This window comes from Lathamus discolor, chromosome 15 (genome assembly GCF_037157495.1).
Source record: "Lathamus discolor isolate bLatDis1 chromosome 15, bLatDis1.hap1, whole genome shotgun sequence".
Lineage (NCBI taxonomy): Eukaryota > Metazoa > Chordata > Aves > Psittaciformes > Psittacidae > Lathamus > Lathamus discolor.
The window spans coordinates 9610489-9625598 of record NC_088898.1 but is presented as its reverse complement, the minus strand read 5'-3'; the positions used below and the strand labels follow the sequence as shown (position 1 = coordinate 9625598).

The following is a 15110-nucleotide window of genomic DNA, read 5'->3' as shown; positions in this document are numbered from 1 at the left end:
GTTCCCATGTTCTCCACTCAATGCATCTGAATGTGAGCCCAAGATCTGATCTCATTTCTATAAGACAATAACACATCTGGTTTGTTCAGCACTCCTGATAATTACTACCTTGTTTTTGCCCATTGTCTCTGGAGTGTACATGCTAGTTTCTTTTGAGCAGCAGAGTCCTTGCTAGTTGTCATTTTGCCGTCCTGATTAGTTCTTTGTGGAGCCGCTTGTAAGAGGCTCATCAGCCCAGCAGTGCAGGAATGTTTCATGCACCAGCCTTCACATTCACACCATTTCCCCTTCAAAAACACTGGGAGAGCAGGTGCCGTATTCCAGGAAACGCGTTGTGGAAATCTCCCACGAGTTGATGACAGGGCACAGTCAGTTCTTTACTGATAAGTTTCAGAGCGATGCTGTTTTCTTGGTAGACTGTTCTTGCTGCCTGGGAGCAGGAGAGGAGGAAGGTGTTTGGTTGCCTGCAAAGTGGCAGGAACATTTGTCCGTCCTCCCCCCCGGCTCCTGCAGTAATCCACTGGGGCAAAAAATGCTGTTTTCTGTAATACGATCACTGCCAGGGGACCGTGGCCGCCTTTTCCTGCACACGTGGGTTGGTTTTTGAAAGGAGGAAAATAATTGTCTCCCAAATGTAACCAGCTTTCTCTTTGTTTAGGAGTTGCTTCCTGAATTGGGATCGAAGCTGAGTCTGAAACAGGTGATGATTTTAATTGATGTTGTTGCATGTTAAGGTGATTTTTGCGCAGAGGCCTCAGAAGGGTTGTTGACACCATCCTTTCTGCTCCCCTGCTGAAAAGTGCAGTAACAGGAGCACTGCACCTTTTGGTCCATTTACAACCCTAGAGAACCCAAAAGTTTCCAGAGCAAGGCAACAGACTGAAAGGGATGTGTAAGTGTATCCTGTGTTTGGAGAAGGCCGCTTTACGTCACTAAGATGTGTCTGGAAGGGATAAGGGATGATAAAGGATATGAAAGCATCCCATATCTCTTGAGATAAGAGGAGCAGATGGCTGAATTGGGAGTCCAGGTTCTGTCTTCATTCATTACTTGGTGACCATGAGGCTGGAGTTTGAGGTGTGTGTCTCTGGTGGTATTCTCTTGTGCTGTGCAGAGGAGTGGGTTGGGGGAACTGAACTATCAGAAGAAATAGTGCAGAAATCCATGAAATTCGTGTCTCAGCCTAATTCCCAGTGACACCAGAAAACAGGGTGCCAGTTTAACTGGGGGAGACAAAGCCTGGACAGGGAAGGATGAGTTTGGAGCAGGAGATGCTTTGCTTATCATAGAATCATAGACTGGTTTGAATTGAAAAGGACCATAAAATTATCCAGCTCCAACCCCTGCCACGGGCAGGGACCCCTTCCACTGGAGCAGCTTGCTCCAAGCCCCTGTGTCCAACCTGGCCTTGAACACTGCCAGGGATGGGGCAGCCACAGCTTCTCTGGGCACTCTGTGCCAGCACCTCAGCACTCTCACCATAAAGAACTTCTTCCTTAAATCTAACTTGAACTTCCCCTGTTTCAGTCTGAACCCATCACCCCTTGTCTTATCACTACGGTCCCTGATGAAGAGTCCCTCCCCAGCATCCTTGTAGCCCCCTTCAGACACTGGAGGCTGCTCTGAGGTCTCCTCGCAGCTTCTCTTCTCCAGGCTGAACAGTCCTGATGCCTGTCTTCATACGGGAGGTGCTGCAGCCCCCTAAATGGGTGGATGTTGGTGTTTCAACCAATATTTATCAAACTGTACCTTTAAGCAACATTGCCACTCCATATCTGATCCCAGGACTGGTGAGCTGCTTCCTCTCTGTGCACAGGTTGCTGTAGCTGGAAGTACGATTTTCCATGCCAGTGCCCAGCAGTACTGCAGTGATGTGCTGATGTGGTCTGTGGTTTGCTCTGCAGGAGCTCCTGGCCTGAGAGCACCTTGTGTTCATCTGCGCCCAGGCAGGTGCTTTGCAAGTGTCTGTTTGTACAGCAGGCTTTAATAGGCAGAAAACAAGGAGCAGGTGCTCATGGGATGGTGATGGAGATAGTGACTTCTTGGCGGGGGAGTAATAAAGAGAGATAAGAGTAGAGGGCATAGTGAAACAGAGGACTCTGCAAGCGCTGCTTGTCTGAACCCAGAAGGTGCACCCATGGAGGACGCTCTCTGAGGGGTAACCAGGTGTGCATGGGCAGAGTGAGACTGAAAGTATGAAGTCCACATGTGTGAGCTTGGCCACAGTTAAATGTCCCCTATGGGAACTCTCCTTTAGGAGTGGTGAAGCCATAGACTGCCACAGGACTTCTTGCATAGAGGGTTTGCTGCAGAGGGAGGTGGAAAGTCAGTGTAGGTTTGTAGCTTGGTTTAGTCTGCACTGAAGCACACAGTCTGCCTGGCAGACAGCAGCACTATGATTTTATGCAGATGTGGGCACACAAATCAGTGCGGTTGTGATCAAGTCACACCAGGATCCCTCTTTTAAAAGCACGTGTTAATCTGCAGATAAAAGGGTAGTAATAAGAGGATCAGCCTCACAGCTTGTCTGATCTAGATAAGACCAAAGCCATGCAGGTTTCTTTTGGTTGCTCTAAGGTAAGGCTTGGGCAGCGGTCAGGATCCCCTGACAGCCATGCTGGAATTCAGTCAGGAGAAGTGTAATTCTGCAGCAGCAAAGGGACAGTAGCACCATGACAGCTCCTACAGGCACCGTCATCTGCTGGTGATCCATTTTTCATAGCAGACCGATGCTTCTTGCTTAAATATCAGTTGTTAGAGGCAGACCTGAGGGAGCTGCTGCTTTGTGCTGTTCAAAGGTAGCGCCTCGGAACAAATCTTGTTACCCCTCTGCATGATGGATGGAGAGAAGAGGTTTGCTCCATGACAGCTGCCGTGTTGCTCCTTCTGGCTACTTGGCTTTGGTTTCAAGCTTGTACTGTGCTGGAGATGAAAGTCCTTTAGAGAAGAGAAGTAAGATCTTGTGTGTGTAAGCTGGTGATGGTTTCAGGTGTAAAGAGCGAATGGCCGTGGTGTGGGGCTAGCTGAGCTGCTCTGCTCCAGAGCAGGAACTTCCTGGCATCCTTGCACAGACTGATTGGGTGGTGTTCTGCTCTGGTGTCCCTTTGGTTGTGTCCAGCTTGCTTGCTTTGGGAAGAGAGAGCCCTCTTAATCGCTGGGCTGTGGGAAGAGCACCGTGTGCAGTCTGCTGGACCCACATGGGTTCAGTGAGGTTGGCTTGTTCTATATTTTCCTTTTGGAGAGGGGTATTCTTTCTTCCTTTGTTTTTAGTAACTTCTCCCTGCTGCTGTAGGGGACTTCTGTGCCAGCAACAGATACATGCTTGATCCCATTAAAATGTAGGAAGCACTTGAGTTTAATGTTTATAAACACATCAAATACTGTGTTCTTGTCTCAGTCCAAGCAAGTTTCTGGGTTATTTCTCTCACCACGGTGTCAGACATAGTTGTGATCCAAGTTTTGCTGCTTTCAGACGTAAGAATCTCTGGAAATGTTGGCCTGAGCCTTGGAATGGCTGTCTCCAGCTTCTTTGACTATTCATTGCAATGCCCAACATGAAATAAATGACTTTACAGCCTTTTGCATAGGGAGTGCTGATACCACATGAGAAGGAAATGAAGACGGTGGTACCATGGTTTCTTTCTGCATGATTTTTAGTCCTTTCTTGCCCCCAGTGGCCCACACATGTGGTGATTGGGACACCATGGAACACAAACTGGGATCTCAAACTGGCAACGGGAGTTGCCTTCGCACGGGATTCTCCTCACTGTACTGCTCTATAACTGCAGCTAAAACTGTGCTTGGCTATTAAATGTAATTGGGGAAAAAAGCCAAAGACCACAGCTGTTTGGACAAGGAGAGCACAGCCTGGGAGTTGATTTAGGGTCAGGAATAGAGTTTCTTGCCTCTCATTTTGCAATTTGCAGTGGAGCCCTGTAGGTGTGAGATGAAAGCACCTCTGCTCTCTTGAGCGTCTGCTGGTTTAAGTGAAGGAGGACGAGCTTCCTCCAATTTCTGAGTGTAGGAGTCTGCTTTGTTGAAAATACAGACTGCCTGTGCTTGTTAGTGTCCTGACAGAGCAGTCCCTGCCCTGCAGATACTGAAAGCTGTGCATCACTTGGACAGGCTCCAGCAGGGGCAAGGGACCTTGAAGCTCCTCCGGCTCCAACCCCTGCCACGGGCAGGGACCCCTTCCACTGGAGCAGCTTGCTCCAAGCCCCTGTGTCCAACCTGGCCTTGAGCACTGCCAGGGATGGGGCAGCCACAGCTTCTCTGGGCACCCTGTGCCAGCGCCTCAGCACCCTCACAGGGAAGAGCTTCTGCCTAAGAGCTCAGCTCAGTCTCCCCTCGGGCAGGTTCAAGCCATTCCCCTTGGCCTGTCCCTACAGGCCCTTGTCCCAAGCCCCTCTCCGGGTTTCCTGCAGCCCCTTTAGGCACTGGAGCTGCTCTCAGGTCTCCCCTTCAGGAGCCTTCTCTTGTCCAGGCTGACCCAGCCCAGCTCTCTCAGCCTGGCTCCAGAGCAGAGCTGCTCCAGCCCTCGCAGCATCTCCATGGCCTCCTCTGCCCTGGCTCCAACAGCTCCACGTCCCTCTTGTGCTGCTGCCCCAGAGCTGGATCAGGACTGCAGGGGGGTATCCCCAGAGCACAGCAGAGGGGGAGCCAATTCTTTATTCCTTAGGATGCAGCATATCTCTTTGAGGAAGGGCCCTGTTGCACTTGAACCAGCTCCTAGCCAGTACGATAGGATTTTAAGGGAGCAGAAATTTCTCAGCAGACCGGTGTCTGCAATTAACAAAGCCTCTTTTGTGGGAGTGTTTAAATTTGGAGCAGATAGAGCAGAGCATCAAAGCTCAGTGTAGGAGACTAGGCTGGGTTGTACCTACAGGCTCGAGCCATGGAACTGTCAGAATTCAGAGACATTAGAAATGGGAGAAGAATAAAGTTTCATCCCCTAAACACTCCATTTATGTAAGAGTAAAATTTAATAAGAACAGTAAAGAGGTAACTTTTATCTAGCTAAGAGTGAAGAAAGATGGAGAGAAAACTGAGTAGAAGTGCTTTCAGCTCTTTCACACTGTTGATCCTTTTATTACAATCCTTAGATGTAGTAATTTATATATACATATATATGTATTTATATACACGTGTGTGAGAGAGAGATGTTTTTACTGCTGCCCTGCTCAGCTTCCCATAGCATCAAGCTTCCTGAGAGATCTGGACACCTCTCTGCAGGCATTGTTCTTTAGCATGGCTGAATATGCCTCCAAGAACCAATCCAGATCTCCCAGGGCTTAATTTGATTTAAAACCTGTGTTTTACCAGAATTGCCCTGAAAAAGTCACATTTACCACTTGTCCTGCAGCCCTGTTGAAGATTTCAGATTTATTTCCATATTGTAATTACAGGGGGAGAGAAAAACCCCAAGCTAGTAACATGCTACTTGTTCATTTCAAATTGGAATATGTTCTCCCAAACAGCCTGGCGTGGTCTGGATGTGGAATCTCACTGGTTGGGAGTAAGGACACGCTTTGGCAGAGACCAGCTACAAGAACCTGCACTTAAAGGCCCAAAACTGCAGCCCTGTGGGCACTTGTTGCAGGCAGCGCTGGGTCAGCTCTGCCTCTCCCAAGCTCATTTTTCCCATTTTAAGTTAAAAACGGAAAGCAGTGGATGTTCCAGGGGACTTCTCAGAATAATCCTGCAGCCCAGAGTTGCTGTTAACCTTCACATCTCTAACTAGGGACTTTTAAGAGGTATAAATAGTATTGTTGAGACTATTATTGGCATGTTGTGCCCAGCACTCCTGACGTACGTTTTGTAAGGGCTAGGACAACTGGGAGCAGGCTCGGAAGTGATCCAATGTCCAGAAATTCGTCCTGTGGACACTTATTTTGCTCATTCTATTAAACTTACTGAAGTGAAAGTTTAAAAAAGAATGATTTATGGGCATAGTCCATAAGTATCTCCTTGGAGTGAGAGTTTCTGATGATACAGGGCGCTTTAATTCAGTGGCAGAAGCATAATGCATTTAGTCATTTGACAGTGAGAGCAATTAAAGATGGGGACAGCATATCAAAGGCTGTGGTGGATTTGTCATCTTTGAACTCATTAATCCAAGACTAGATGCCTTTTAAGAACAGCTGTGGCAATCCAGCCAGAAGTTATGGGCATGATAACAGGAATCATTGGCAGTTTGGTGGCTTTTCCCTGCAGGTCAGGTTGATTTTATCAGCACAGCTTTTCTGGCTGCGTGGAGCCAGCAGTGTGCACGTGGCAGAGCTGTAATTAGGAGAATCAGTTGCTTCCCTCTTTGTTCACAAGGTTGCAGTACTTCAAAGCAGTGCCCAAGAGTGCCTGTCTGAACCTGGGCTTTAAAGAGTGTTTCTCTTGCTGCTTTTTATTCCTTCCTTTCTTTTGCCTGGATTCCTCATTCTCTTTTGGTATTTCAGCTGCTGCTTCAGGAGTCCCATAAGAAGCGTTCTCCTGCAAGTGGAGCAGCACTGAAACATTGCCACTGCAGAGCTTGTGATCGGCAATAACGGCTCTTGGTTTTCTGGAGCATCTCTGCCAAACCTGCCTTCTATGTGGCAGTTGAGAGGACAGATACATGGAGAGGATGTATGGAACTACATCATCTGTTTAATACATGAGAGGACAAATCCAGTGTAAAATAACGAATCAGGGTGGCAGCATTTCCTTCACCTGTGTTAGCAGAGTGGTTGCCATGAAAGGTGCAGCACGTGTGGAGTTGTAGGAACCTCTTTCATAGCCAAAGGTGCTGGATGAGACTCTGCATTGACTGTGTGCTTAGGTTGGAGCTGGTGCAAGCTGCCTTGGTGCCGGAGAGCCTGGCTTCAGCAACAGGGGCTGCAGTGACTGCTGTGAAGTTCTCTTGGTGTTCAGGAGGAGCTTGTGGCCTGCCCTGTGTTTGATGTGGCCACAGCTAAACTGGGAGTACCTGGTTTAAAGTAAGCTTGGGCAGGTCTTTGCTGTGGCAGTGGCAGCACTGGAGGTGAACCTGCAATGTCAAGCAAACACCTTCTTTGCCGGTGTTCTGCTGTGGGCCAGGCTAAAGCTGGAAGCCTTTGCTATGACTTGCTTGTACCAAATACTGTCCAGAAGGAAGCATTAAATCCCTTCCTGTTGCCTCCTGCTCTTTAAAAGGTCTCCACAAGACTGTTCTTGCGTGTGCCTGATGTGACAGCCGTGCTCCTCATGTGTTTCAGAGAATAGGTGTATTTATTCATAGAATCACAGTATCACAGAATTGTTTGGGTTGGAAGGGACCCTAAAGATCATCTAGTTCCAGCCAGGCGTTTTGCAGTCTTTAGGCAAAGTATCACATGCTAGAGAAGGGGCTGTGTGCTTCTGCTTTGAATGTGTAGTTCTGTCTTTGAAAGTGATTATGTTTGAGAGAAAGGAATAGAATGGATTTATTGATTTTAATTTTGTTTGGTGCAGAGGCTCAATTTAACTGCATTTTGTTTTCCAGCATGCAAGTAAAGACCCCAAAGATGGGAGAGACAGCAGAGATCAAAAAGAACCCAAGGAGGAAGGCAACAAAACCGTCCTGGAGTTTGGGAAGCCGCTGCCGTTGCCCTCTCTCCCGGGCCTTCACCAGTCACTACCTCAGAACCAGAGCTATGTGGCCACCACAAAGTCGCAGACAGGTGAGGAGGACAGAGTTAAGGGCAGAGTTACAATCCTGAGCAGCACCTTCTTCCCAAACATGTGCGTCTGTGGGTGAATGGGAGATGAGGCAGGTTAACAGGGACTGAAACTTCTGTCAATACGTTTTTCCCACTGAACTCTCCTCAGGGTTTCCTTTCCTGCTGGCGTCAGTAGGGCTGCTGCTGCCTCAGACCTTGTTTGACAGCTGCTGTGTCATTTGGCCACTTCTCTGCAAGTGGCCATCACGCAGCAATTGTGGTGCTTGTGTGCTCTGGACTCCCTTCTGGTCACCTGGGGGTGTTGTACAGGGTCTGTTCTGTCACTCCCCTGTTTTAAAGTGGCCTCCCAGGTGAAGTCCACCCTTCTGCCACTCCGAAGGGAGCTCCTGCCACTCAGGCATGCCTGTGCCGCCTTCTTTCAGCGGGTGCAGGTCCATCCCAGGCAGCATGGGCAGGCAGGTTGCTCTGTCATGCTGAAGATCACTCTTCTGCAAAGAGTTTTTGTTAGAGGAGCCACTTTCATCCCATCTTCATATGTGATATTCCTGATGCTTCTATCAGTTCTTGACGGCTTCGTGTATCACTGCAACAACTGCTTACCATGAGCTACAGTCAGTCATGTCCTGGGCTGCATACCTAGCAGCGTGTCAAGGGAGGGGACTCTTGGTTAAATTCCAAAAGGGGATTTTTGGTGAAATTCCATCATAGTGGAAGATGAAGAAATGCTCTCAAGGAACAGGCTGTACAGCTGCACACAATAACCCTGGTGCTGAAGCTGGCTGTTCCCTGCTGTATGCTGTTCTTAAAAGAGCCTGCACTAAGCATCCTTCTGATGTGTATTCACCAAAGACAGCACCAGGCAGTGAGGTGTGATGACTGATTTGATTAGAAGGCCAGGAGGGAGGCTTAACAAATTAAGACCCAATCAAAGGAGTGAAAGGAATCAAACAAACTTCATAGTAGGTGTGAAAGGAGGTTAAATGGCAAAAGCTCTTTATTTAAGATACCTGTTCCCTGTGTGTTCCTCACTTACTAGGCGATTGCTTTCATTGTAAGTTGGTATTATTAGTCTTGCAGTATCTGTTTGAGCTAGTTGAATTCTGTTCAGCCTCCTACAGCATCAGCAGTACTGCCAAACACAGGCTAAGTTAAGGATTTGATGTTGTGTATGGTGATGTAGGGGCCAGGAGGAGTGTGGAGACGACACTCAGAATCTGGGTGGCTTTGCAGCACTGGCAGAAAGCTCTTTGTGTGTTTGTACATATGCGTGTGTCATCTTTTGGCTGACTCGTAAATAAATCAGTTGGAGTGGGAAACCTCTTGCCCCCAGTACAGCCTCTACTCTCTATCCCCTCTTCTTCTCATTCCTGAGCAAACTTTGGGCTTCTTTTGCTTCTCTTTTCCAGCTGCTGCAGTATCTCGGAAGAAAAAACGGAGAATGGGAACCTATAGCCTGGTTCCCAAGAAAAAGACCAAAGTGTTAAAACAGAGAACAATGATTGAGATGTTTAAGAGCATAACTCATTCCTCTGCAGGTGTCAAGGTAAGGGGAGTGCTGAGCCCACTGGGCATGGTTTGTTGTCACCATACACATCCCTTGTCCCAGCGCACTAACCCCTGTGTAGGCTCAGGGGTGTGCTGCCTTGTTGTGGTCAGCATCTTCCACTCTGAATCTGCATCTTCTCTCTGGCAACAGCATCCTACCCATAACTGTCTGGTGTTACTGCTTTAGGCTATACAACAAAACAACTGGTTGCTTAAAAAGGTTTAGACAGGGACTCTCTCCTGATCAGATCCTGCTTTTGCTGCAACCCATGCCCTAAGGTTTTGGTCTTTGAATTCAGGAAGAACAGTGCTAGGCTTTCATGGAGCGGAGTGAAAATCCCTCTCCATTCCCTAGACACCTTCTTGCATCCTTGGTAGAGCTGTCCTTCCATGTTTGCATGGGACTACAGGGGTCTGTCTGAAGGCTCCTGCCCAGCAGCTCTCCTCCGCTCAATGTCTTGTTACAACCACATGAGTCTGGACTGACTCTTCATGGTTCCTTGGTTCCTGGATCCACAGGGTTAGGTGACACATGGCAGGCTTTCTAGCTGGCTTTGCTGGCAGCTTAGAAGAGCTCTGAAGGGACATAGAGCCAGGTTTCCCCTGATAGCTTGAAGGCTCCTAGCACAGAAGAGGTCTAGGATGAATTTGGCTGCTCTGTCCTCTGAATTGATGTTGTCTTTGTGGCTCATGTGCTTGGACAACTTTCAGAGTGAAAAGGACCTGGGTGATGCCAGCCCTCATGTGAATGGGGAAAGCCTAGATGTAGACTCTGAAGAGGAAGACTCTGATGAGTTGGAAGAGGACGATGATCATGGAGCAGAACAGGCAGCTGTGTTTCCTGCAGATGATAACAGGACCTCTAAAGACAGCGTATGTGATGCAGACAATGCCAGAAAGGTATTCACATGCCCTGTGCAGGACTTGCAGGAGTGGGTAGGATGCAGCAGGTGGGATGGGAATGGCAGGAGTTGAGGCAATTCTAGGTTTTCTTAGCCTGCAAGAAGACAGAAAGCACAGCAGTGGTAGCCAGGCCTTTGGAGGACCATTTCCTGCTCTCTCTTGCACCTTTGAGAATCTCCCCACCTACCCCCAGTTTCAGCTTTGCTGCATAAGTCTGTGGTCCACTGTAGGTGCAGAACCCCCACCATATTTAGTTATGGAATTCACTGAACCAATAAGAGACGTGTTCCCTTCCAGTGCCTAAAGAGGCCAAGAAAGCTGGAGAGGGGCTTTTGACAAAGGTCTGTAGGGACAGGCCAAGGGGAATGGCTTTAATCTGCAAGAGGGAAGACTGAGATGAGCTCTTAGGCAGAAGCTCTTCCCTGTGAGGGTGCTGAGGCGCTGGCACAGGGTGCCCAGAGAAGCTGTGGCTGCCCCATCCCTGGCAGTGCTCAAGGCCAGGTTGGACACAGGGGCTTGGAGCAAGCTGCTCCAGTGGAAGGGGTCCCTGCCCGTGGCAGGGGTTGGGGCTGGATGAGCTTTGAGGTCCCTTCCAACACAAACTAGGCTGTATTCCTAATCTTTCTTGTAGCAGGCTGCTAAAGCACTAAAATAGATTGAGTTCATTTTTTCCCAGATCATGATAGACAATGTAGACTTGAGGCTGGGTTTGGATAATCAAGGAAGTTAAGATTTGGTTGGAAAACTTTCTTCTGGACTCGAATTTTATTTTCCCCTCTATCATCCTTCTGGACATATCATGACATGCATTAACAGCCTTGGAGTTCTCATCCTGGCAAAGAAGTTCTGTTAGTTCACATGCAGGCTGGGACTGGGTGCTGCAGCATGGTGGGGGGATGCTCTGCAGGGTGGGGGGCCCAGCAGTGCGGTGTGGGGATCATAGAATGCTTGAATGGTTTGGGTTGGAAGGGACCTTAAAGCTCATCCAGTTCCAACCCCCAGCCATGGGCAGGGACACCTTCCACTAGAGCAGCTTGCTCCAAGCCCTGTCCAGCCTGGCTCTGAGAGCCCTGACCTGACTGACTTCTTTCTCTTCTTGGGCAAATGGTGGTTGCAGATTGACGATGGCGAGTCTGAGGAGGAACAAGAGTCTGTAGAGTCTCTGGAGGAGGAGGAAGATGGAGATGAGTCTGACTTGGTAAGCCTGGCTGCTAATTGTGTCTTTCAACCTTTGTCCTGTTGTTAATTTCCCCTTTGCTCCGTTGCCAAAAGGAGTGAGAGCACAAAGCTGTGGGGTTTCATGTTTCTGACAAAACTCACTCTGAAACCACCCCCACACAGTAATGTTTTCCACAAGATGCTTAACCCTGATCTGTGATAAAGTTCATTGCTTCCTGATGCTAATTACTGGGCTTTTTTTGGTGTTTCCAGCAAGGTGTTCAGTGCTTTCAATCACTGAATGTTAGGAATGTTTGAGAGTGCTTCAAGTCTTCAGATACAGACTTGGCATGAGGCAGGAGCCAGCAATGGTTTCTCAGCAACCTGCAGCTCTGTGTGGAGCTCAGGTGGGATTGTTCACAAACTCATTGGCCCAGCCCAGAGCTTAAATTCGCACTGATCTGACATGCCGCCTCAGGGTACCAGATGAGCAGATCTTACTGGGGGGACGTGCAAACAGCACACAGAGAGATAGACTCTCTGCCTATGAGGTTGTCTGTTTCCTACTAGGGCAAGACATTCACGAGCTGCTGGTGATTTGCACTTTGTATGTAGCAGGTGAAGAGAACCCGATCTTTAGTTTTTAAATCTCAGTTGTTGCTCTTTGATTGTATCTGTCTCCCACCCCCACCCCCCTTTACTTAAAATGTGCTCCTTTCCACAGCACCTCAAGGTGAGGAGCCAGCATTTAAGGCACCCCAACTCTTCAGTCACCTTGAAAAAATTCTTGGCTTCATTTTCTTGATGTTTTTGCTGAAGGTAGAAACAGCTCTACCAAGTGAATCAGAGCTCTGTAGGGTCTGTGCCCTGTGCTCTGACACTACAGGAGGCAGAGAGGACCGAGCAGCAGGAGCTGTGTAGCCTGACCCTCTCTTTGGGTAGCTGAAGCCAGTCTGTAGCGTTAGCTCGAACCAAGGCTTGAGCTTGCAGTCAAGTCCCAGCTCCCAGGTCAGATCTCCACATCCCAGAGGGTGGTTTTTGCTCTGCTCACATCTCTGGTGAATCATTTGGTTCCCCAGACAGGGACTGGCCCAAATGCAAACCTCTCCCCCACAAGCAGAGTGATGCAATGGGTGTAAGCCACGTGGCGGGGCACAACTGAGCCCTTGCTTGGGGACAGTTATTGGGGGCAGTGTAGACACGGTGCAGAGCTGCCCCGGAGAGCCAGGGCTCAGCGCCACTGCATTGCTCCCTGTGATAACAGGGCATGGTGCTGCATCGGCTTCCCATGCAGGTAGGGCCTGATCCAGCCACTCTTAATGGTAGCAGGAGGTTTTTCCTAGGCTTTGGTGGGAGATGGGTAAGCATCAGGAGCTGGTGGGTTCAGTTGGAATGTGGGTTTTATGATGATGTGTTGAACGCTGCCTTACAGGGTTGGGTGCCTGGTTACCTGTTCTGATGGTGACTGTGAAAACCCACCCCAGACAACTGTATTTCTCTTTTAAACCAAAAACCTGTTTAGATACATAAATATGTCTGAAGATGTGCTGCATGACTAGTCTGTGCTGCCCTGTTCCTTGCTCAGGGAAGGGGCTGACCCGCTGCTGTAGCGTTCGGTTCCATTGGGTTCATCCCAACCCTGTAAGGTGGCTCTTCAGGTGCAGGGTGGGTTTTTGTTGGCATTTCCTAGCACGACTGTGGAGCAATGTGAATATTTGAGTTGGAAAACCCCACCGTTTTTCTGGGGAGAAGCTAGAAGTGTGCGTGTGCCTGTTACTTGCCTTGCTGCGCCAAGGTGCTCGGCTACTACTGCGATGAGTGTGGTGTAAGAACCTACATGGAAGAGAAAGTGAAGCGTTCTTGAAATGACAGGAAATGCACCCACACGTGTGCTTGTGTTTCCTTTTCGGCGCTGTAAAGACATCTCAGCACCACTTGATTGCAAACCCCCAGCCCTTCAGGCCTTTGCACACAACACAAGCTGCGGGAAGGCTCTTCCGCATGGGCGCGAAGGGCTGCTGGGACGCTGCTGCCAACATGCCTTACATGCACGTGGCCTCTCTGGTTATTCAGAGCTCCGAGTCCAGCGTCAAGAAGAAGCTGCTGAAGAGGAAAGGAAAGACGGAGAGTCCATGGCTGAAACCCACCCGCAAGAGGAGACGGAGGAATAGAAAGAAACAAGCCGGTGTGCTAGGTAAATCATGGTGTTTTGCTCCTGAATTGCACAGAAATCAGCCTTCCACATGGAGGGGTAAGGGCCTGAGGCCCATGGGGCAACGGCTGGCTGCAGAGCTCGCTCTGCAGGGTGGTGAGGCACTGGAACAGGTTGCCGAAGTGGTAAATGCTCCATCCCTGGCAGTGTTCAAGGCCAGGTTGGACAGAGCGTTGGGTAACATGGTTTAAGGTGAAGCATCCCTGCCCGTGGCAGGGCAGTTAGAAGTAGTTGATCTTAAGGTCTTTTCCAGCCCAAACGATTTTATGATTCTATGATTCCTTTTGCACTGTATGACAAACCCATGCGTGAACTTGCATCTCCCTGACAGCAGAATGCATGAGGTGGCTTTATCCTAGTCATGCTGGAGGATTATCTTTTTATTCATGAGTTCCCTTTAACCTATCAGTATCTAAAATAAAGACCTTGTGGACTCATGTCCATGTGGACTCATGTCCCATGAGCTCAGGGAGCGTGGTTAGATGCAGAAAGGGAAAGAAGAGCCGCCCAACAGTGATGCTCAGTTGCTTTGTATGGATGTTTGTCCAGCTGAATGGAATGTGCAGATTATGTTTGCACCGCAGCATTTGTAATGAGCTGCCTCTCTGGCCCATCTCGTGATGTGGGTGATGTTCAGGTGGTCATTCTTGTTTGACCCAAGTTACCCAGTGCTCAGAAGGAGGTTTCAGTGGCCTTTGTCTTCTGAGAGCTGTGGGCTGGGGAGATCAGGAGTGCAGGCTTGAAGGGTTACTTCATCAGGGGTAAAAATAAGTGGGTAGTCTCTGAAGTGAAGCTGTGCTTCAGCTTCATTATGAAGGTTTCACACATCCATCACCATCAAAGGGTTTATTCTGTGCTTGCTAATTCTTTGCAAACAGGCCATTTTTTATCAGCAGATTTGTGGCTACTTCCAAAGTAACCAGAAGTAGCTAAAGGACCACGTTTCAGGCTCTGGGCTGTGCCTGGGGTTTGGCTGTCATCTGCCTCGCTCCTCTTCCTCCTAACCCAGCCCCTTTCTCAAGATAAAGTAGAGGCCATTGATCCCTTTCAGAGCAAATAGCTAATTCTTCATACCAGATGCAGACTGGACCGCTGCCCCTTCACTGAAGGTGGCAGCCAGTCTTCCAGGCTTAGGAAAGTCTCTTGGCCAAGCCAGAGTGGGAGAAGCAAACCAGGAGAGGAAGCAAAACCAAGGGAATGCGAAGAGTTTGACAATTCCCATGACGGCTCTGAGGGATCCCCACACAATCTCTTCCCAGCAGCAGCTTTGTTCACTTAGAGCCAGAACTTGGCTTTTCTGGTTTTCCCCTCCCATTAAGCTGGATGTCCCCTGGCTCATCCTCTTGGTGACATCTGTGAGGAGCTGGTTGGCTCTGCCTGGCTGGAGGGTACCTGGAGCCCTTTGCAGTGGGTCGCAGGCTGGAGGATGCCTCAGCCCTAGTTTCATCCCTTCTTGTGCCATTTAAGCTTCTGCAGCCGAAGCAGCACAGCAGCAGGCAGATGTGCCTTTCAGAGGCACAACTTGTCTCATTTACTCTTCTTTTGTTGTTACCTGCCTAAGTGGAAGTGGGAATTCTGTCTGATCAGACGGGAGGAATTAAGAGGTCGATCGTGCCCAGATG

At 49.0% G+C, this 15110-nt stretch overlaps 1 protein-coding gene across 16 annotated transcripts in view; it reads left to right on the top strand.

The window, feature by feature from the left end:
- The window catches only part of EHMT1 (euchromatic histone lysine methyltransferase 1), a 115369-nt gene that overhangs the window by 66729 nt on the left and 33530 nt on the right, over positions 1-15110 (top strand). For 9 of the 16 annotated variants that reach the window (XM_065695266.1, XM_065695277.1, XM_065695269.1 and 6 more), the window contains 6 exons: positions 659-700; positions 7493-7670; positions 9077-9213; positions 9927-10115; positions 11236-11316; positions 13197-13470. In XM_065695266.1, coding sequence (XP_065551338.1) covers positions 659-700; positions 7493-7670; positions 9077-9213; positions 9927-10115; positions 11236-11316; positions 13197-13470 — 901 coding nt within the window. The remainder of the gene's footprint in view (positions 1-658; positions 701-7492; positions 7671-9076; positions 9214-9926; positions 10116-11235; positions 11317-13196; positions 13471-15110) is intronic. The other 7 variants (XM_065695276.1, XM_065695281.1, XM_065695280.1 and 4 more) reach the window with 5 other exon arrangements.